Below are 22345 nucleotides of genomic sequence, written 5' to 3'. Positions count from 1 at the left end.
TACCTGCATTATTGTTATCTGTGCAGTAATACACCACACAGCTGTGTAAGAATGTGTGTCGATTTTATTGTGAAATTTAAAAAAACTGCATGAAAGAGTTCATGACAAGACTGGAGATACAGATTATACAAGACCTTTTTGTTTAACCAGAAACAGCTGTTAAAGCCACCAGACTCCACTGATAAATACAGTATTTGCAGATCATTGTAAAACACACTTCATTCAAACTCTAAAGCAAAGCAAAATATAGCTCATGAAAGCCTGATGGAAATTTTGTAGAAATACAAAATGTATAAAATGAACATTACTGTAGTGTTGCAGAATTCCTGAACATAAAGGGAGACTGTGACCATACTTCACTTTTGGTCAAACACTGAATTGGTGACACTAATTTCGGGTGCCCACCTTGAATTGCGGTAATTGTATCTCCTCCTCACATATCTGTCCTGTGATGAAGAATGCGTGCATTTGCAGACCGTGTGTATTTCAGTTTTCACTATATGGAAATTTAAAATAAATTCTTTGTAGGTAATTTGAAAGTGTGCATTTAAACTGTAAAAAATAGATAAATGTATGTGGTCTCTTCACAGTTTTCTTGCACAAATAGGTGTTACCAGTTAAATGTCACAGTTTTTGTCTTTTTTTTTTCTCCCTCCTTGTTCAGAGGTGAAACCTGACATAATGCTCTCAGGTGTCTTGCATGACATTCTTAAGAAATTTAACACCTTTTGTTTTGACTCACCTCATATGCAGCTTATTTTCTCACTATGACCTCAGCTGGCCAAAAAGACACAGAACCAGCGAAGATGCAGGTGAGAAACTTACCCTGTTTTCACTGTTTTTGTGCTGCGGTGTGCTGCTGTTGTTGTTGATGATGACTTCCTCTGAACATGTTGTTCTGTAGGAGCGGGTAGTAGAAAGCCTTCAGGTGCTGCCCCTGTCGCCTCCTCACTATGTTGGTCAGCCTGGATCAAACCTTTTGTCTCATGACTACCACAGCTTGGGCTACTTTCTTCGCTCAAACACATTTCCAGGTCTGTACATCAGCATCCAGTCTCTATTCACTAATCCAAATTTCCTAATATTTTGTAGCAGCTACTACTAGTAGATACACCACTTTATTTGATGTCCTGTACTTGTTTACAAGTACAAGTGTGTTGTAATACCACGTGCATGAAAACCTCAGCCTGTGCAGGCTTAATGCTTGTTTCAGTGCAGGATCTAGTTTGTGTGTTGTTTTTTTCCGTCCCATTCCTCCTTCAGTATACAAATTACCATGGGTGCATGAGTGCGTGTAGGTGCACATTTATCTTCAGCTGGGAAGAACTGACCCTTCCTAAGACCCGCTGTTTTCGCTCTGTGCTCCAGTGGCAGTTGAGCAAGTTTAGTATGTCATACCCCTTTATAACCAAGGCAGTTTCACAGCTGGTTTTGATAGCTAACAAACAGGCTCTCGGCCCTGAAAATGGGCTCCAGAGTGGCACCAACTCTTTGCTGGGCGCTAAATCAGGGGCTGGGCAGCAGGGTTATAAATAAATGTCACTGGAGACACGTAAAAACAAATATATTCACATCTTAATTTAGCTAATGTTAGCAAAAATCCTGATATGTAGTACAACATCAATCCTTAGCTAACTAATCAGCATTTTACTAACCTTAGCTAATGTAAGATGTGATTCTATATGTCACTTTTATGGGAAAACGACAAAGTTGATTGAGGTACCATATTTGCTCAACTGTTATTGGAGCATAGAACAAAAAGGGGCGGGACTGTGGAAGGGTCACCTGTCCAGAGTACTGCTTCTGTGATATTGACAACCAGTTTTAATTCAACACATGGCTGTCAATGTTAATATGCTAACTTGAAAAGAAATTTATCTTACAGGCAGTGACCATATGGATCACACTGTTAGTAAATCATGGGAATCCTGAATAGTTGAAACACAATCTGACTTATCCTGCAAAATAATTCAGGTGTGAATGTTGCTGTATGTTTACTGCTGCACACTGCACACTCACTCACTCTTACTCTACATGTATCCCAGGTGTGGTGAGCTGTTTGACTGACATTAAGAGCTACAATATGTATGTATGTATGTCATGGTATCCCCCAGGGTTCAGTGCTCAGTCCCCTGCTTTTCATCATCTACATGTTTCCCCTCCCTCTGGAACATTATGTTCACAATAGCTGTCAAATTTCTTTCAAATGTGCAGGCTGTAACCTTAACCATAACCCTATAGCTTTAACCAATTATTTTTACTGAGTTAATTAGCTTATTGACATTAATGCTCCTGATATGGTCAAATAAGTAGAGGATAAACAGGCTCAATAACCACCAAAATCAGGTTGAGCAAAATTATTAGGACATATCATCAACCAGTTAGGTTTTTCTGATTTGGCTAGCTCATTTTAGCTAAACATTTATTTGAATAGCAGACTTAGTGGGGCAATATCATTAAACCAGATGAAAATACTGATAGACAACTATTGTTAACATTTTACATATTGTATATTTTATTATTGAATAATCAAGAACTTACAAACCATGCAAAATGTATGTTGATTACATTGATTATAATTTTTCCACCAGCTACCAAAGCTGTTTTGCACCCTGAAATGTTTGTGTACAAGAAGCCCATCTATGTGAGCATCAGCATGTTAGCATGCTAACACATTTAGCTAAATTGCAGACTCACAGAATACCTGGAACTTATTAGTCTTATTGAATTTTATTTCATTTTCCACACTTCTTCTTCTTTATCCCACCTTTAATTCAACCAACTGAACGCTCCGTCTCTAGGTGTTTCTTTCCCGTGGAAATCTACCACCAAGGAGACCTACATCAGTCACCCAGTGACCGCCAGGCCTGCTGACCCCAAACTCTGGCCCGGCCGCATAAAAGATGAAATGAGTAGGTACTCTCTTTGTCATCGTTTGAGTCTGTTTGCTTTGATGTGTTTTTGATGTTTTTCACTATTTATAACACGAGTTGCTCATTTTGCAGCCCGGTGGAGAGAGAAAAACATCGTGGAACGGAATATCAACAAAATACTGGCAGAAAAGGAGAAAAAGGACCCCGCAAAATGAGGCCCTGCTTGCTATCCTGAGACCACGGCCCACTTATGATTCACACTTTGGAAGTGTTAAAATAAAGTCTGATTTGAGACCACACATGCTCTAAGTGTGCTGCTTAACAATAAACAACCAAGATTAATGTTAGAAGTTAAATACCACAGGCGCTGTTGACCAGGTTCATGGAGTAGACGCATCTACAACAGCTCCTACTGATTCTGTCCTAACATCAATCGACTCATTCCATGACAAAAGTTGGGTCTCTATTGCCTCTCTACATTCGACGCTGAGTACGTCTGGCCAAAGAATCACAGATAAAGAGGATGGACTGAATGAGTTTGACAAGCATCACTCAAAGAAAATAATGTGATGACAGAAGGTGATATACTTGGGGAATTACGCCAACTACAACAAGAAGCACATGAAGTTTACAGACCTGGGGGAAGTGTACATCAATAACAACATCGCCGATTACAAACCCTTATCTCCACATCTCACTATAGAAGACGATTTATGAGGTAACGAGCTGAGCCCAGTGTGACTTAATAGTCCTGTGATCTAACAGCCACAAAGAGATGGTGGCGTTACCATGGACATGCTTGTTATGACAACTGTTGTGTAAATTCCCTCTGTGTTTCATAAGGGGTCTTACGTGGTACAGATCACAAAAGCAGTGTCAGTTTCTGTTTTAATGTATATCAGTTTCAGTAGGGTAAATAAGAGCACAGATCAGACAGTATACTGTGATTCAGGTTCATCACTGTAAGGAAAATAATTGTCAGCGCAGGAAGGTCGCAAATGAGTGTTTGCGTCCATTATTAGAGTTTAAGGTGGGGTTGCCTGTCTAGGGCACTGGGATATTGTTCATCATTTGCATTGTGTGTGTTTTTCACTTGTCTTGTGCATTCATATGTGCTCTTTATCATTCGATTGTCACAAGTATTCCAAATTCAATCATTAAGCTGGAGTGTGACAGGTCTCAATTATGGTGTTAAAAGAAAGAGGGTTCTCTGCATTTCTTGAGGTTGGCGTAGCAGTCTTACAGGAAACTCAACTTTGAAATGACAACCTTTTTTTCAAACAGACCGATTAGGGCAGGTGTTCCATTCAGAATTTAATTCTAAAATCAGAGGAGCTGTTATACTCATTCATAAAAATGTCCCTTTTATTGCATCAAATATTGGTTCAGATCCAAATGGCAGGTATGTAATGGTTTAGGGTAAGCTTGTGTTTTCAACTCCATTTAATATTTCTACGCACCTGATTTTGATGACAAACTGTTTTTTTAAAACATATGTTAAGCTCCATCAGTAATGTGATTTGATCAAGAACAGAGTAGGTTTAGAAACTGATGTCATTCTCTTAACCGCCGCCCAAGCAAAGGTGTTGCATGCAGTGGCCTAACTCTCACCTTCTCACTTTATGTCACAAACCCCATTACAACCATAACTGAAGTCCTTTAGAGTTCAGGGTAACTTAAACTTAATCTTAACAAACATGAATAGCAAGCAATATCAAGAATCCTGAAGATTACCCCAATCTGCCATTTAAACTTTCTGACTTCTTTACATACTTAGGAGTAAATGTGACCAAATCCTACTACAGTTTATTTAAAGGCAATTTCACCCCTCTTCTAGACCAGTGCAAAAATTATATTAAATGATGGTCTGTTTTACCATTAGCTCTTACTGGGAGAACAAACTCTGTAAAGACGAGTACTGTGCCCAAGTTTGTATATTTGTTCCAAGTGATATCTACTTTTATACCACAGTCATTTTTTAAGGCATCCTTTATTCCAATCCTTTATTTGGAATAATAAGCCAGCTGGCATAAGGAAAGAATTCATGGAAAGACCAAAACACCTAGTTGTCAAATCTGCATATCTGCATAATCTTCATATTACTGGGCTGTAAATTTTAACGTTATCTCCCTGTGGCTTAAGGATTGAAATGGTACAGCCCCCGCATGGTTGCAGATTGACTCACGCTCACTCCCTGCTTTGCTCTGTGTATTTTTACCATCACTAGTTAACAACATCCATGGAAACATAACTGTAAATCATTACGTATTGTTGAACAGTTCAAACAATGATTTGTTAATCAGAATATCTCTGTTCACTCACCTATAGCAACCAGTCACCTTTCTCAACCATCTTTATAGGACAAAGGCTTTCAAATCTGGTATGATGAGGGAAAACATGGTATCTATGTACGTTGATAAAAACTTTTGCCAGCTTTGAAGAACTAGCCAGGAAATTTGGACTGACTTTGTGTGTAAAAAATTTACTAATTTTCCAAATATCCCTCCATTATCAGTATGACAAACAAGGGAAGGGTCTCATTGATCTATGCTCAGATTACGGACAGACATCTTCCTTCTATATCCCACATTTGAGAATGATGGGAAAATGACCAAGGGTGAGCAGGTTACCTGCCTATGAACTTTTTTCTTAACGTGATCTGTTTGTTTTATTATTTATTTATTTCTATTTTTTCTACCTTCCAGTATCCTTTATCTTTTTGCACATAATTGCAATTTGAGATGACAACATATGTTAAATGGAAAATCTCTATATATAAAGTGTTAAAAAAAAAAGAAAGAAAGAAAGAAAGCCATGACATACCACTAAAAAAGATGACTGGTTAGATATAAGATGTCTGTGATATGCCTTTGGTTTGGGTTAAACCAAACTGTAACTGGTAGGGTGATGTGGCACAGTAGCGACATTATGTGTGTGCACTCATATAAGCACTCTTCAAAATGCATGAAGGAAAAAAGGATAAGTAAATCTGATTCATTGTATTTAATTCATTCATAGAGAAACGCTTTCTTCTTAAACTTTAGCACGCACAGAAGTCCCTACTCAAACTAAAACTAACGGACCTAAACCACTGAAAGTTACCAGCAGCTGAAGGGGTTATTTTTCTTGCCGTGTGATGTGTAAAGGTAGCAGAAAGGAGGTGGTTTCAACAAAAACCACTGAAACTTGCTTTTTGTCACTACCTGCTGCCTCTTCTATCAAGTCAGATCTATATATAAAGGGTATGTGTATCTGAGCTGTTCGTTACTGCAGAGATAGAGGATGTTGAGGAGACTGTTGGTGGATGCACACAATGATTCATCAATGTACAATAAACTGCCGAATAAACCCTGGCTTCAGTCTGACACGTCTTGTTTAAACTCATCTCTTATTCACATGAAGCTGGGTGTAGTCAGCTTAAAGCGCTGTGGCTGTGACACTGCTTCAAATCTTTTAAAATTTTCCATAGTCTGCCTAGTCTAAGCATAGAACTACATACAGTGTTGCCTCTCAACCTTGCGTCTATTTTTTCCCCAGTGGCCACCTGCAGGATTGCGGTGAAAAATCCCCCTGCGGCCCAAAAAGCATTTTCCCCATAAGCCACCATTATAAAAGAGACGTCTGTGAAACTATTGACAGGACAACTGCAAACAAGCTCAGTCACGACTCTTTCTTTTATGAATTTATGATCCGTAGAGGTTTTATATTTGTAAAACTTTCCTCAAGCCAAAAAAAGTGATTTAAATATCCATGACATCATTAAAATGAAATGATGTCATTGATGGCTGAATGGGAACTCGCAGTCGTAGCCATGGAAGTACTGAATGTGGAGGCTAGAAAACTTATTGGGTGTCTTAGAGCCGGATGAGCAATCGGGTTTGGGTCCGGTATCCAGTTCCCAATAGTACATCCATGATTCTATGGTTAGTTTATGAAAGGGCTACGGTAGCTATGACTGGCAGCCTACGTGTCTTTGCAAGCCTCAGCTGAGCAAAGAATATGTGGCCATTGACTGTTTGCTCATATGAAGGGTTCATTTGCAAAAAGAGATACCTCTTTTATTTATTTTTCTTAATCAAAGGTATATCAATCACATAGATGCTGGATTGTTTTGATAAAAGATCTATTTTCATACATATTTTTAACTTTCATTATTTTTTTATGGTGTACTAAGGGGTGTATCAAATCAAATTGATCTTGGTTTATTTATGATGTTTCTGTTTTTCTTTTTTTTTGTTTTTTCTTTTTCAAATGAACTCCTTACATGATGTACAATGGGTTTATTGCATATATGATTGTTTTGTATACTGTTTGCACCCAAATGTTCTTTATGTGTGTCAATACAATAACCAACTACATATTTTGTGCCATAATAAATGCAATATTATAATTTGTCAGATACTGTAGTTTATGAGTAGAATGACATTCCGATCAGCCTCAGCTTTACCTTTTTTGCTAATTGGCAGCTGTTAGCGCATTATTTTTCCTGTATTTTTATATTTTTCTTTATCTTTTCTGCTGTATTTCCTTGTTCAGAGTGGAGGGCAAAGGAAGGATTTTATTGCATTTTATTTTTGACTGTGTATATAACATTTAACGTTTCGACTTGACTTGAAACATTATACCTGATAAACATAAGCATGTTAGCATTGACATTGTGAGCATTGTTAGCCTGCTAACATTAGCATTTAGATCAAAAGTCAACTGTGCAACTATAAGCACAACCTCACAGAGCTGATTCATGGTTAAGAAGGCACACTGGTGTTGAGCCTGTGTGTGAATCATACTTTAGCAGGTTAATATGCAGCTGTTTGCACCAGAAGATACTGTGCTTAGTCAACTCCGGCCCTTAATTACAGGAACTGTTCCTATATTAGTGTTTAACTTCTCCATTAAATGCGTTAACAAACAGGCAGATGTGATGTCAGTTGTTTTAATTCCTTTTTTTTTAAATGAGCACTACATTAACTGTAATACCTTTGTCAAAGACTTGCGTTGTGTATTTTTTATAGAGCTTTAGGTTTTTGCAGCATGAGTGTGCCCTCCCTGCTTACTGTTCTCACCTCCTCCCCACTGAGCACCCCTCCCCTGTCTTTGTGGTCTGTTGATGGAGACTGTTTTCTTGTTGCCTTCCGAGCACAAACATCACTATGGTCTTCTCGGCAGCTTCCTGCCTCAGGCATGGCGGACTCTGACCTTTCAGCGAGAGCTTTATGTTCTTCTTTCTTCTGCACCTCCTTCGCACGCCTCAACCCTCCCCTGTCCTTGTCTCTGCTGTCACCACTGCTAGCTGGTGCTGACACCTAAGTAACTGCAGGAACTAGTGGTGGGTGCATCAGATCACCCTCTGGCCTACAGCAGGCCTGAACCCACTCAGGCACCCTGAGCTGCCGAGTTCAAACATATTGTGTTGCAACAGTTGTTGCTATATGCGTGAAAGCTTTGTGGTTTGTAGATCTATATACAGCGTGGATATGTGTTGCACAATGGCCCTTCATTGAACTTTAAGACTGAGATAAACAGACTGATCTTATTGTGCTTACTGTGCCATACTTACTGCACTCACTCACGTGGCATTTTATTTGTGTAACTGGGTTTAAATATACTCTTACAAATATTTCTTCTGCTACTATTTTTCTTCACCCTCCATCTGCAACATGACTAATTATTATTATCTCCATCAGCCATAAGCAATGGCTTGCGTAAACCCATGTTAATGTAACATGTAGGTACAGAGGAATCTGGAGCAGTACCAGAAGTTAACAAGCCGCCATTGCTGCGGTCTCCCTACAGTATGGGCGCAAATAAATGCAAGCCATCGTAAAAAGTTTACAGTGTTTTACTTTTACACTTATTTGTTATGGAACGTTGTCTAACAATGCCTAGGAAGTCAGGAAGAACCTGTGTGGTTCGGCTGGTCCAACAGTCATGCCAAACTTCAACTTTGGAAAAAAAAAATGGAATGCAAAATATACAAACCTTTACTTCATGAAGAGTGCTGCTGTCTGAGACCAGAGACTCACTGAGTACACAGAGGATCACCAGGTGTCATAGTGGATCAAAAATATTAACAGGATATTCAAAAGGAACCTGAAAATCCTGAGTACCTGATGAAAAACGTGAATATATATATATATATATTTTTATATATATATTGCACAGTGCTTCATCACTTAAATGACTGTTGAGCACTTGAAGTTGAGAAGAAGAATGGGAGAGAATTTCACTTTCGTAACTTCAACAATCAGCATCCTAAGTTCCTAAATGCTTACTGACTGTTGTCAGAAGAAAATACGATGTATGACAGCGGTAAACACGACCCTGTCACAACTTTGGAACATGTTGCAGGCATCAAATTCATCAAAGTGTATATTCACAAAAATATTCAATTTTGCAAATGCCTGCATTTTAGTTTTATTTATGTTTTACACAACACCCCAGCTTTTTTGGAATTGGGATTTGTTTCAGTCTTTTCTCATGACCTCGTGTCTTACATGTGAGACAAAGTGAGGTAACAAGTGGACAGAATAACGCACAATCAAAGGAAATCTGTTGGAGCCTGTTTCAACAGAAATGACATGTTTGTTGACCTTTGAATGAAGAGCAGGCTGCTGCTTTAACTTTCAATCTCCTTTCCTCTTTCCCTTTGTAGAAGCACTATAGTATTATGTATATATGTGTATGCCTGCAGTGGTTGCGGCTGTAACAGCAGTGGTTTGACGCTGTATAACTTTGTGTCTGTGTGTGTGTTTGTATCTTTAATAACCCCATGGTTCTAAATCTGGTATCTTTAGCGTCTTTAATCTTCTGAATCTTCATTTTAAGCTGGGTTTCATTGACATAAACCACTTCATAGGACAACTTGCGAGTACCTCTTTATACAACCCACTGTACGTTGTGTGATTGAAACCGGATGTGGTGCACTTCTTTGTATTTCTTGTTTTCAGTGCAATTAGCTTAAAAGCTGTGATGGGGTCCAGGTAGCTGCTGCTGGTGAGCAGGAGGCGGTGCTCTGCTCTGCAATAGCCCCCCCCTAAACTCAGCCCTACCTAGCCACCACTTGCCCTCCCACCCCCACCCCCCCCCTGCCTCCCACTCAGTCTGTCCTCTCTCATGATCACACACACACACACACACACACACACACACGCACACACAAAAACACACACATACGCAGCCTCATGAGGCTTCCTGTAAGCCCCAGACACAGGCTGTGGTTACAAGTGGAAAATGTCACTGGGCACTTAAAAGAAGATAGAGGGGTGAGAATGAGGAGACAGAGGGATGGGTAACAGCAAGAGAGACAGAGAGGGAGGGAGGGAGATTGCATAAGACACTGAGTGAGACATGTGCGAGTAGAAAGAAAGAGGGAGAGAAAGAGACAGAAGAAAAGGAAATCTTCTGAACTTGTCAGTCCATCAGCAGAGAGGACGACAATGTGTTTCCTCTCAGGGACGTCCCGTTACCCTTACTGACCAAGACCAGGAGGTACTGTAACACTTTTTTAACTAATGATGTTCAAAAATATTTTTTTTTATAAGACTTGATTATTTTTAAATCTATTATAATGAGTTTTTAACTCAGTGTATTGCTGATTCGAGGACAGTGCATGAGAAGATTGACTATTTCTGTGTTGTTATTCTTAATGTCTGCCACCAGATCAGAGTCAACATGAAATCAGATATTCTGACCCTGTGTTTACATTTTCATAGGCAGTATTACAGTGAGTAGCACACTGGCCAGTTAAAAAGAAGCAGGAGGAGATTTTTATTTATATCATTTTATTTTTTGACGTTATACTTTGTGGTTATTGAGGTGGAAACACTCCCCCTTTTGTCCACAGGGGCCTCCAAAATCAACAAAATATGAAGGTTCCTTGAAGTAGCTTTAATATGTGGACTGGCTGTTTTCTTGCTTTTAGGTGATATTATGTAGTTTCCCTGATCTGCTGTTATCGTTCGGTACAAGTGGTTTTGTTTCCCTTGTACATATTGTTATTACGGTGACACATCTGCACTTTGCATTATAGTCCTACTCGGTTGAAGTTCAGGTGGAAAAAAAATAGCAGCGCTGGATGACTCAAACTGGTGAAAAAAATGTGCAACTTGATGGAAAATATTTGGGTCATGTAACCATAATCTGAACCCTCTGTATGGACTCTGTCTTTGCTTCATTTTTTTTACACTTTACTATAAAAATGCCCATATGAAGTATTTATAAATGGTTTATAATTAGGTTATTCATTAGATTGTAAACACTTTAAAAATAATTAAGAAGGAGATTGTAAAGACATTTTCATACATCGATGTGGGCCTGATCCAGTTACTACTAATTAATCTTGCTCTTAATGACTTACTATCATTTAAGGAAAATGAAGTCTTATTACAAAGTGTAAAATTGTGTATTCTGAAAAGGTCGAGGTAATATTTGCCAAAGTCCTGGTGTAGGAATCTGGTCATCTGATGTGTTAATTTGATGCCAAATTAAACTTTTGGACTATTAAGACATGCAGACGTTGGATAAGTGCTAATAATTTATTAACAAATATCTGATGATGCGGCTCGTATACATGCTACTGATGGAGAAGACAAAGTAAGCTAAGGAAGCAATGAAATATGAGCCTCAACAATAAAGATAAATATGAGCTCACTATTTGGCAAAATACAGATCACTGTTGCTCTTTATATCTAATGTGTTTTATTAACTTATTAATGATTTATAAAGTGTCTGCAAAGTATTAATACCCTATTTCAATATAATATAAGGGGAGTGACATTTGTAAAATGATATCAAATTACTTAATTATCAGCTCTTACCCTAACACACACAGTTAATTTGTTTGTGTTTTCTGCAGCAGCAGCACAGGTGCCAGTGTTCTCAGTCAAGTTTCACTCATAACTGCTGGTTACTGCCTTCTCAGGATGAGTGTGTTGCTCAGTGTGGATCCAGTATTGTTTTCTCACTCTCAGACTTATGCTGGTGATGATTGGCTGATGCAGTTTCAAAGTCCAGGTTTCAGAAATGAGTTTCTTTTCATAAGAAAAAAAAAAATAGAAACATTTTCATATGGATGTAGAAACTTGTTTGGGTAACTGTTCTCAGTCTGCTCTGTTGCTAAGTGGCCAGTGACACTACTTGTCTGAGTGGGGGTGAAATGAATGATGAAATTTTTTACACACGTCCTCCAGTTTTACTTTTGGATTAAACTTGTACACACCTTTTTTGAAATTCCACTCTCACATGCAAACATTTTTCTGCTGCATGTCAATTTATTTAAGACTATTGATTCAGAGTTTCAAACTAACGCACAGTACGTACTGATCCTCTCTGTTCACAGTCTTATTGCGGTCTAAACCATGAAGATCCCGTGGTCCCTGTACGCCCTGGTGGCTCTGTTTTCAGTGGATGCAGCTCACTCTCACAAAGGCTCGCAAGGTATAGTTGAGCATGTTCATACACATCTCATACACTGTCTATATGTCACTGTCCTTTAGGCAAAAGGGATAAAAAATGATTACACAAGGTTTTTTAATTGACATTTTTCTGTAGCGCTTTAAAATACAGCTTGGAATATATCCGTGTAAAAACATACATATATAACACACATGTATATGTATGTGTGTATATATATATATACATATATATATATACATATATATATATATATATACATATATATATTACACTGACAGAAGCGTATAATATTGTGAAAACATCAATTAATTTTATCTCATTATTATCAGATTATTAATCCAACTGTTGCACTGATATAACCATTTTGTTGTTAGCAGGTTGCCAAAATATTAGAAACTAAATAATTGTGCTTTGTTATTAACTTCAAAGTGTTTCCCCATTATTACCTTTGTTTTTAACCCCTTATTAGCCTGTTACATAAATGTTACCCTCCACCCCTCACCCCAAGCTATTACCTGGTAATTACTTTGGTAATGACGTGGTATTACTTAATTATTACATATTAACTGTCAAACTATTACTCCACTATTACCAGGTTATTACCCAGCTGTAACTTAAAGTGCTGCTGATTTTTCTTTCATTTTCTTTTACTGAGCTTTTAATTTTGTCTTCCTAGTGAGTTTATTTTTTTTAATTAAGTAGCACAGTCTCTTTTCTGTTATATCAGACATCTCACTGCAAGATCTAACATGTAGTTATGAGTGATAATACAGGCATTAAATAAAGATTATTACAGTATCTTAAAGCTGAAAAACTAAATCTTTCAAAAGGGGCTTTTACTGATTACGGTTCAACCATGTAATTGCCATTCAAGTATGTACAGACATCCCTGGTCTGTCTGAATGTCCCACATGAAGGACAAGTCAGACACCGTCCTTCTAATCTCTCTCTTTCTGTTCTTTGTTATGTCTCTGTCACTTAAGGACTCTCCTGTGTAAATGACTTGATCAACAATGTCACTTGTACGTGGAACGGCTCTCCAGTGGCTCCTCATATGAACTGTTTGATCTCTGGTGCGACAAAAATCAGGAACAGGGAAAACATGAGCCAGACTAGCACAATGATGTAAGATTTTAGAGATATCATGCTCATTACTGCCTGTTAAAATATTATGCATGTAAAATAGTTGTTCCCTTTTCTTGGAGATCCCATAAAGAAAGAAAAAAAGAGACAGCTTTGGAGATGAAAACATGATAACAGCAGCCTTGTCAGTTGGTCAAATCTGCAGCAGTTAATGATGATTTTTGTTTTTCTACTTAGTCGAACCTGCAAGCTGGAACAGCGGGGAAACTCTCCTCCAGGCTGCAGTTTTGTCTTTGAAAATGAAGTAAGTCATGAACATACATCATGCAGAAGAACATGTAAACATCCCATGGATATCTTACATTGTTGAATCACTGTTTGCTTCTTGAAATTTTCAGCCGTCATAGAAAAATTAATCCATAAAGATTATTGGCAGTCTTATTCAAAAGCTAAGTGTCATGACTTTGTTGTCGCTTTACTCAGGTATTCAGCATTTATAAACCCATAACCTTCATCAGGATGGAGTGCGATGGCACATTGGTGGAGAACATCACACAGTATAAGCTGGGTAATCACAGTGAGTACCTTTTTAGTTCATCCTGAAGTATTAGTCATAAAATACATTTACAGTACAATTTGTGATTCATTACAAGAGAATTTTGAAAAAGTTCATGTGTTCATCTGGAACACATCATGACAAAAAAAATGCAGCTTATCTTAATATTTATAGCAACCCTTAAAATAGGGTTACACCTTTTTAAACATTAGGAGTTAATTGCATTTCTTTCTTTCTGTGTGTGTGTGTGTGCGTGTGTGTGTACAGTTAAAATGCATCCCCCAGGCGTCCCCAGTGTCAACAGTACAGTCAATGAGACCTGGATATCGTGGAGTCTAGGCAGTCCTCACTCTAAGTTTATTAAATCCTTTGTCTTCGAAGTTGAGGGCAAACAGAAACACCAGACATGGAAGGTAAGTGCGCATATGCATGAATGGATAGTTTATAAAAAATAATATCCATATATACAATTCTCTTCTTCATAACATACTATATGAGCATGGTCACAGAGTTTACAGCCATGCTAGCTGCCCTGTGACACTGTACGTTCGAGAGAGCAACAACAAGAGGTCTTTGAACACACATGTACAGAAATTTGTGCAAAAATCTTTTGGCTGATGAGTCTATTAGTTGCAAGATTAGCTGCAGACAAGCTCCGGCCCCGTTGGTCACACACCCTCACACATGCACATTCTCACACAGGCTTATGGCGGAGATAACACGTTAACGTGCTAACAATGTTTTGTAATGTTTACCATGTTCACCACAATCTTAGACTGTTAGCACACTAAGGCTGATGGGAAATTATGACGGTTTTGCTGTATTTGGTCATAAACCAAAGACAAATTAAAATGTTAAACTGACGAACACAAAACACACAAACACAAAACTGACATATCACCTTTCATGTTGATATGGCAAACTTATTTGTAAAGACATCCAGCAGTTACAGAGCAACATTAGCGTTTGGTTGTGGTTCTGGCAACGATGGTGATATAAGTCAAATACTTACCCTCTTTTAGCTCTGTTTGTGGTTTGCACCCCCACCGTTGCATTAACATTTTTTAAGAAGCATTTTCAACTTCAAGAGAACAGATCTCCACCAGGTAACCTGAAAAGAATATTCAGATGTCACCAACATTTTGATTAGTAACTATAATTTAATTACATTTTTTCCCCAGTAACTGTAATAGTAGTTGCTCTCAAGCACTGCTTATATCTTAGACATTTGTGTAAGATTTTGTCATAATTAGCGTATTAATTCTTGAGTTACGACCAAAAAAGTGTTAAGTGTTAGTGAGGCCACCTTGTACGAAATTTCCGCTAAGCGTCCCTGAGATATCACGTTCACAAGAACGGGACGGACAGGAGGCCACAGTGGCCTTGACCTTTGATCTTTGACCACCAAAATCTAATCACTTCAACCTTGAGTCTAAGTGAACATTTGTGTCAAATCTGAAGAAATTGTCTCCATGTATTCTTGATATATTGTGTTCACCAGAATGGGAAGACCTGAAAACATGATGCCTCTGGCGTGCTGCCGTATGAAAGGGGTTTCAAGGCTTTTCTAAAATTGTGAATCCTAGAGGTCCTTCAACATACAGCCATGAACGCGCATAGAAAAAAAATATGCGGATTTGTCCTGTAGTATGCGAGATTAGATGTGGACAAGCTCTAGATGTGTTGGTCACACAAAAAAGCCTCTGGAGATTGCCAAAGTCAGTTGGCTTCATCATCTGGGGACCATGACTCTTGGTATATAAATGTCTTGGCAGTCTGTACGATAGACAGATGTGATTATTTGACTGCTACATCTGCTTTTTTTTGCTTCCCAAAATTTAAATCACTTTGTCATGTAATTTGAGAGACAGGTTGTTAAGATACTCCCTAATTTTTATATAATTTTCATCTTTTATCAGGAAGCAAAAATTATGACCACACAAGAATTAATGTTAAGAGGACCTTTTCCACACCTGATGGGGCACTGCCAGGTCAGGGTGAGAGTCCAACCCACTCAAAGGTATAATAGTCACTGGAGTGACTGGAGTCCAACAACATCCTGGATAAAAGCAACAGACACGGTGAAGCCATCACAGGAAGAAGGTAACACTTTACATTTGACTGGCAACTAAAACAGCTCAGAATTTTTTAAATGTCAGTCTCAACATTGATATTTTAACAAGAAAATATGTGGACTTATTTGTACATGCACATTGTATACATTTTACACATCTTTGCTTTGTTTCAGAATGGCCTCTGGATCAGACATCACTGGTAAGACTTGGAATGATGGTCAGCGTGGGTCTCATCCTCGTTGTAATAGTGGTGCTTTACAAGAAATGCAGCAGCAAAGGGTGAGTATAATGTGTGTGTATGTGTGTGTGTATGTGCGTGTGGTAGGGCTATCATGATATCAGGTTTTCACTGCATTATCATGACCGAAAAAAATCACAATATTACGATATCTATAGAGCATTTCAGTCAAATTTGTTGTGCGCTTTGTCTCTGTTTTGGGGAATTAAGTTAAGGTTCATTTATGCCTCCTTCGCTTTCGAAAATAGATACATCCGTTTCAGATGATGTAATCGTCACCACCCACACACTGCTGAGAAGGAGGCAAAAGTGGAGGCGTAGAGGTGTTGTAGAGATCTGTGCAGCTATCAAACACATCACGACATATGGACAGAGAATTCTGTTCACTGACACATTGACCATGAGCATCATTTCCAGTACTTTCAGACTTTTAAAACTTCTTTGACGTGTCTGGCTTGAACAGTTGGCTACACTGGTACATTTACCCCAAATCTACTGGTGGTACTTCTCTGTTTCATCCATATCCATAAGCTTTCAGAAAAATTTATGTGGACAGACAGACACAAGGCTCCATTCAAATCCGTATCTAATGTTTTGTAATGTACAAAAGTTTACAAAAAGTATGGTTCATTTATACTAAATGTTTTCTGAAAGCTTACAGATATGGTGAACAACACTGTGGCTAATAGTTCAAGTGAGACACAATCACATGACGCACTACAGGATACGATGAGGAAGTTTTATGAATTAAAAAGTATTGGAAATTACATTAATCGTAAATTACTGAGTGTTAAGAATTCTCCATCCACATGTAGTGATGTATTTAATGGCCGCACAAATCAACACTTTTTCAGTCTTCACTGCTGCCTCTGCTTTTGTAGTGCCACCATGTTTGTTGTCAGAAACCTTTGTCTCTTCTTCTTTGAGGTCATTTTCGACTCTTGAGTGGTGCTTTCTAGTGTGTTGCTTAACACAGGGAACAGAAATTAGCCTGTATTATTTGTATATTTGTATATTATTAACATGATATCAATACTTCATTTTCTAGATATCACACTAGTTGTCAATACGGGTATATCGGAAAACCCCTTGTGTGTGTGTGTGTGTGTCTGCATTCAGTATGACCAATCTAATCGCTCCCTTTTACTGTTTCAGACTCCACAAAGAAAAGCCGGTACCAAACCCTTCAAAATACTTCCACACTCTACACTCAGAACACGGAGGAAATCTAAAGGTAAAAATAAATATTCTCCCCTTTTACCACTGCGTCCTACCACAGAGAACATTTTAACACGTACAGAGGCTGCAGGTGTTACAACCAAATGCTATTTATACACACAGGTAACATTCAAGTAGATGATCTGGTCACTTTCACTTCAATATTTATGCTGCTGCTTTATTATCGTAGACAGATTAAAAAATCACTATGCAATCAGTACTGTTGTAAGTCAGAAGTGTAAAAGCTTTATAAGCTTCCTTTCTCACTCAGCGTGGAAACCAGGATGTGACATAGTGTTGCTGACTTTCTAGCCACTGTACAGTAATGTAATGATTTTCCTGAAAATTATGCAAAACTTGACTATCATTACAAGGACTAATGTTTGGCCAAATTATAAAAGGCGCTCTCAAAAGACTGCTATTCACAGCCACTTCAAAGTCATTAATGTATTCACCACAATGCAGTCAATTTGCAGTGACACTGGGTTTGAACACCTGCAACGCCAGAGGGATTTTTTTTGTTTCTAATGTCTCCCCTCTCACAAATGGAGCACCCTAGGGTTTAATGTTTCAACCACTTTTATTCTCATTGTATTATCATTAACGGCTCAGTAATCATACACAAATGTTCCAGTGGGGAAGAAGTACTACAATACTACACTACAGAAATACTCCATTTCACTTTGAAGTCCTGCATGCAATATCTTACTTCAGTCATTTTAGCTTCTGCAAAGTCACTTGTAACTATATCTGCCAAATAAATTTAGTGGGTTAAAAAGTGCAATATTTCTCCCTGTAAAGTAGTATCAAATTCTGAAGTAAAGTATAAGTACCTCAAAATTACACTTCAGTAAAATATGTGAGTAAACATACTTCATTACATTCCAGCACTAAAACATTATTGGTGGAAAAAAAATCAGCTAATTAATGATAATAATATTTTTTAAACATTCATCTGCATTCACAAATTCAGTTGTGCTTCAGTTCTTTACCAAGCAATGTTAAAGGAGCACTCCACCAATTTTACACCATCTTGAGAAGTACTGTACTACTTCTAGTCTATGAAAACAGCAGTATGTTGTCTTCTGAGGCTTTGTCAAAGATGTGACCAGGATTATCTTAGATTGTCTTTGTAGACTACTAATTTATAACAGAAACCCTGTCTTACAAACAGCAAGTGTGTAGTAAGGAGTTAAGGAGATGGGATGTTAACTGTTGCATTATGGGTATTGTAGGGTCCAGATGGTGTAGAAGTTAGGATATCAACTTCTGCTTCAGTTTTAACCAAAATCTGTCTTGTTCGAGCTGCACAACATTATGAAAATGCAATACTACTGCTGTTGTCTTTTACTGGGCCTAAATCCCCTGCAGGCCTCCCTAGCCAAACAAGCCAGAAGGTTGAATGCTAAAGGATGTTGTTGTTACGGGGCCCTCAGCCATTGCCTGACCTCTTTGCCTATTTTCAGTTTGCAGTTCTGGTTCAGGTTAATAAGACGTGAGGGGGTGTCACCACTGATTACCAGTAAAGAGAGAGAGTCTTGCAGCCACAGTCTGTCCCAGATTAGAAAAATCCACTTTTAAACCACATAACAACAGGCCTCTTGGTGTGGTTTGTCTGTTGCATTTATTCCAAGCAAAACTGATAAACAAATTCACACACAGTCTTATACATAGCATTTTCTGAAGCTCAAGTTAGTTAGATACTGTTCACTTATGGTGGCGATGCAGTGCCTGCACCTGCACCTGAATTTGGTACCGTGCAGCGTTGGCTAACACTAGTAAAAATGCTAAGCTAACATAAACCAAGACAGTGAAAGTAGCCTAGTTCTCTCCAACAAAAATATATCCAATGAGCTAATTTATTGCCTGAAAATGTCGGTAAAGTTGTCTATGCTTCATTTAAAGTTTTGTTGTCCGTGGAGGTTTAGGTTAAACTTCTTAGGTGCTAGCTGCACGCATGCTAACATTAGCTGCACACTCTTCAGCTTTAAATATATTTTTTGTTTAGTTAGATGTGTTTCCCTCTCCAACTTTGTAATTCACATTACAAATATTGCAGTAAGTGTTTCACTGAGCTGCAGGGGTAACGCTGCTCTCAGACTTTATCTTTTTCTCCAAGATAGTGTCTCACTCAGAATTTGTTCAGTCCTTTAAAAGTACAGAGTTCAGTACTCTCATAACAGGACATTCATGACTACAAATTTCAGAAACAGATATGTCATTCTGGCGTATTTTCTGCTCTAAATATTTCTATTTCATCCTAGAAATGGCTGAATCCTCTGTCAGCTCCTCAGTCATTCTTCACGGTCCAGCCACGTGACCACATCTCCCCGGTTGAGTTGTGTGACCCCTCTAACTTGGTCCCCTCCAGCTCTCCCTCCTTCAGCTCCACCAGCGCCCTGCTTCACTTCAAGATCTACCCCTCGGCTGGTTCAGACACCAGCAGGGTCGCTGACAGTTCCTCTTCCTCTTCATCCGGCTTCTCTAACATGGGCTACTTCTTGTCCAGCTCCTCCTGCGGCTCAGCTCGAACCGACCCCAATCCTGCCTACTTCATCTATCAGGATGACAAGCTTCGCCTCTCCCTCTTTCCCTCCATCACCACCAACTGTCCAACCTATGAGACCTTGAAGAGGGAGCCGCAGAGCCCAGATTCCGGCTTTGGTGTCGGAAAGGAAGATGAAGAGGACAAGGAGGATAAAAATGTTGTGGATGTGGAAGGGGAAGAGGTTTCGGATGGTCAGCAGACCTCTCCTCTTCTCATCCTCCCTCTTCATCTTCCTTCCCGGATGTGCCCTCCCTCCTCCCCTCCACCACCTCCTAATGCTCCCAGTCTAACTCAGGCTTCCTGTGATGATAGTCAACAGGTGGAGACACCTGAGGCAGCTGCTAGTGATAGCAATGCAGCCTGGCTTGTAGCCGGCGCCATGTGCAGATCCTCCTCCATGCCCGTGGAGCCCTGTAGAACAGGGTATCTGACCCTCAAAGAGCTGCATACAACATTCAGCAATAAATCCATCTGAAAACTGGTCAGGTCTTCCAAAGAATGTACGATCATTTAACACTTAATGCAGTTACATCATAAGCAACCTGACTCGTTGTTTTTTTCTAAATCTGATTGTGGATGCAAGTTAGCTTGGCATCCTCAGACCAGTTTGCAAGTGCAAGAACAAGCTTAACACACATACAGTAACTGTAATGTTATGAAGTGAACAGTTGCCTATTTACACATCCAGCCGACACTGAGTTATAAAGGAATTTAATTTGAGTCACATGATGAATGTAAGTCCAATATTCATTCTTTTTGTTTGCTCTGTTTTGGTCTCCACCAGCTCCAAAGGGAAAAGCTGTCTCTTTAGCTGCAAAATGCTGCACTATGTTCACCAGCTAATCACTAACTTTGTCAGCTGTTTATAAGCTGCTGGACAGCTAGCGTACGGTGGTTTTAATGGAGCGGTTTTGCAGCTGCCACCTGCGGCGGGAAATGTTAATAAGAGCAGTAACGGTGAATCAAATTAGCAAAGTTAGGCTGCAAATCCAAAATAATGAGCGTTTATGTATTCCCAGTTTATGTAGCAGGAATCTGTCTTCTTGGTGTAAGAACAAAAGTGACTAGTTGTGTATAGAGTGTAGAATAGTGTATAATACCTCAGTGTTGAATGTGTACAATACTGTGGGACTCCTAACAAGTAATTTAGAGAGAAAGTTCCAAATCAAAAATGCAGATTTTTCTTCTGGCTCACAGTGCTATTTATCCATCCAGATTGTTTTAGAGATATCATCCATAGAGGTTTAGTGTTCAAAGAACCAATAAAATACTTCTGAAAATGTAACATGAATGCTTCTTTCCAGGAATCATGACAGGATTACACAAAATAATGCACAGACCTTGTTGTCAGTAGTGTCATGAAGGAACTGCTCTCCGTGATAAAGAAAATAGTTCCGGCAGATTTTACTGCAAAAAAAAAGTAGTTCCTACATGAAATTGCTCACAATGAGGTCTGTGGATTATCTTGAGTAACTGAGTCATGATTTTTAGGAAAGACACATTGCCGTTGAACTTTCGGCTCTTTGACCACCACAAGCTAAATGCCATCCAGTTCCTCATATTCAAGCAAAAACAGACATTTCTCAAAAAAAAATCTAGATGATTAAACAGCACTACAGGTCAGAGAGATTTTGGCATGAATTCTTCCTTTAAATGAATTTGTAAAAAATGTTTCTATGCGCTTTCTTTGAAATGGTCTTCAAACATATATGAAATAACAAAGCCAAGACGTTACTTTAAACTAAATGCTACTGTCAGTTACTGATGACACTGTCTTTAAAAAAAAATGCAGTTTTGGAGTTAGCTTTTTATTACTGTAACCTAAACATTACAAATACACGTTGCGAGAGCTCTTTAAAACTACTAATATCATTTCAGAATAGAAAAAATTTCGCAAAAACAAAAATTCTTCATTCCTGCAGGCAGAGCTGTGATTGTGAAAGCAGTGAAACATGATTTAAATGTTTTCTGATTATGTAAATACTAATGACTTACCTTTAATAAAGAGCATGTGAGCATTGCTTTAGAGTTGAATCATGAGGAGATGTAGTGCCTGATGTCTGTTACCGCTCAAACAATCTAAGATGATGCTGAAAGGTATGAAATGAAACAACTCTACAGAGATTCTGAAGCATTATATTTGTTGTTTTTATACTGATTTACTGTCAAACATAAGGCAGCTGGTTTGCCACTGATGTTTTTGTTTGTCAGTCTCATTTGTTTGTACATCTCTATAAATGATTTCATGTTGATTAAGAGGTCAAATCATCATTAATCCTTATTTCAGAAACAGATCATTCATCCTACAACATGGCTGCACCCGGTAAACTTTTTTTTTGA

General features: G+C 38.5%; 2 protein-coding genes across 2 annotated transcripts; both read left to right on the top strand.

The window, feature by feature from the left end:
* The first annotated feature begins 806 nt into the window (after positions 1-806).
* Positions 807-3377, top strand: cimip4 (ciliary microtubule inner protein 4). The gene is made up of 4 exons (XM_084744203.1): positions 807-812; positions 905-1046; positions 2802-2912; positions 3006-3377. Exons 1-4 carry the CDS (start codon positions 807-809, stop codon positions 3086-3088), a joined length of 342 nt encoding a protein of 113 aa, XP_084600329.1. The 3' UTR covers positions 3089-3377.
* Positions 3378-10141: 6764 nt separating this feature from the next.
* il2rb (interleukin 2 receptor, beta) lies at positions 10142-20618 on the top strand. Its single transcript, XM_084744684.1, has 10 exons — positions 10142-10361; positions 12211-12308; positions 13271-13412; positions 13608-13674; positions 13854-13947; positions 14194-14339; positions 15846-16029; positions 16175-16280; positions 17395-17473; positions 19722-20618. Exons 2-10 carry the CDS (start codon positions 12230-12232, stop codon positions 20478-20480), a joined length of 1656 nt encoding a protein of 551 aa, XP_084600810.1. The 5' UTR covers positions 10142-10361; positions 12211-12229; the 3' UTR covers positions 20481-20618.
* The last annotated feature ends 1727 nt before the right edge of the window (positions 20619-22345 follow it).

The sequence above is a fragment of the Lutjanus erythropterus genome, chromosome 19 (genome assembly GCF_056507025.1).
Source record: "Lutjanus erythropterus isolate fLutEry1 chromosome 19, fLutEry1.hap2, whole genome shotgun sequence".
In the NCBI taxonomy this organism is placed as follows: Eukaryota; Metazoa; Chordata; class Actinopteri; order Lutjaniformes; family Lutjanidae; genus Lutjanus; species Lutjanus erythropterus.
Note: the sequence above shows the minus strand (reverse complement) of the source record. Positions and strands in the feature narration are given on the sequence as shown.

What these genes read in the sequence shown, in the direction of transcription:
- cimip4 (XM_084744203.1), top strand. An exon ending in ATTTCCAGGTCTGTACATCA is followed by an intron (nt 1,047 to 2,801) that starts GCATCCAGTCTC and finishes CTCCGTCTCTAG; the next exon opens with GTGTTTCTTTCCCGTGGAAA. An exon ending in CCGCATAAAAGATGAAATGA is followed by an intron (nt 2,913 to 3,005) that starts GTAGGTACTCTC and finishes CTCATTTTGCAG; the next exon opens with CCCGGTGGAGAGAGAAAAAC.
- il2rb (XM_084744684.1), top strand. Translation starts at nt 12,230, where the DNA reads ATGAAGATCCCGTGGTCCCTGTACGCCCTGGTGGCTCTGTTTTCAGTG. An exon ending in GTATAAGCTGGGTAATCACA is followed by an intron (nt 13,948 to 14,193) that starts GTGAGTACCTTT and finishes GTGTGTGTACAG; the next exon opens with TTAAAATGCATCCCCCAGGC. An exon ending in AACACGGAGGAAATCTAAAG is followed by an intron (nt 17,474 to 19,721) that starts GTAAAAATAAAT and finishes ATTTCATCCTAG; the next exon opens with AAATGGCTGAATCCTCTGTC.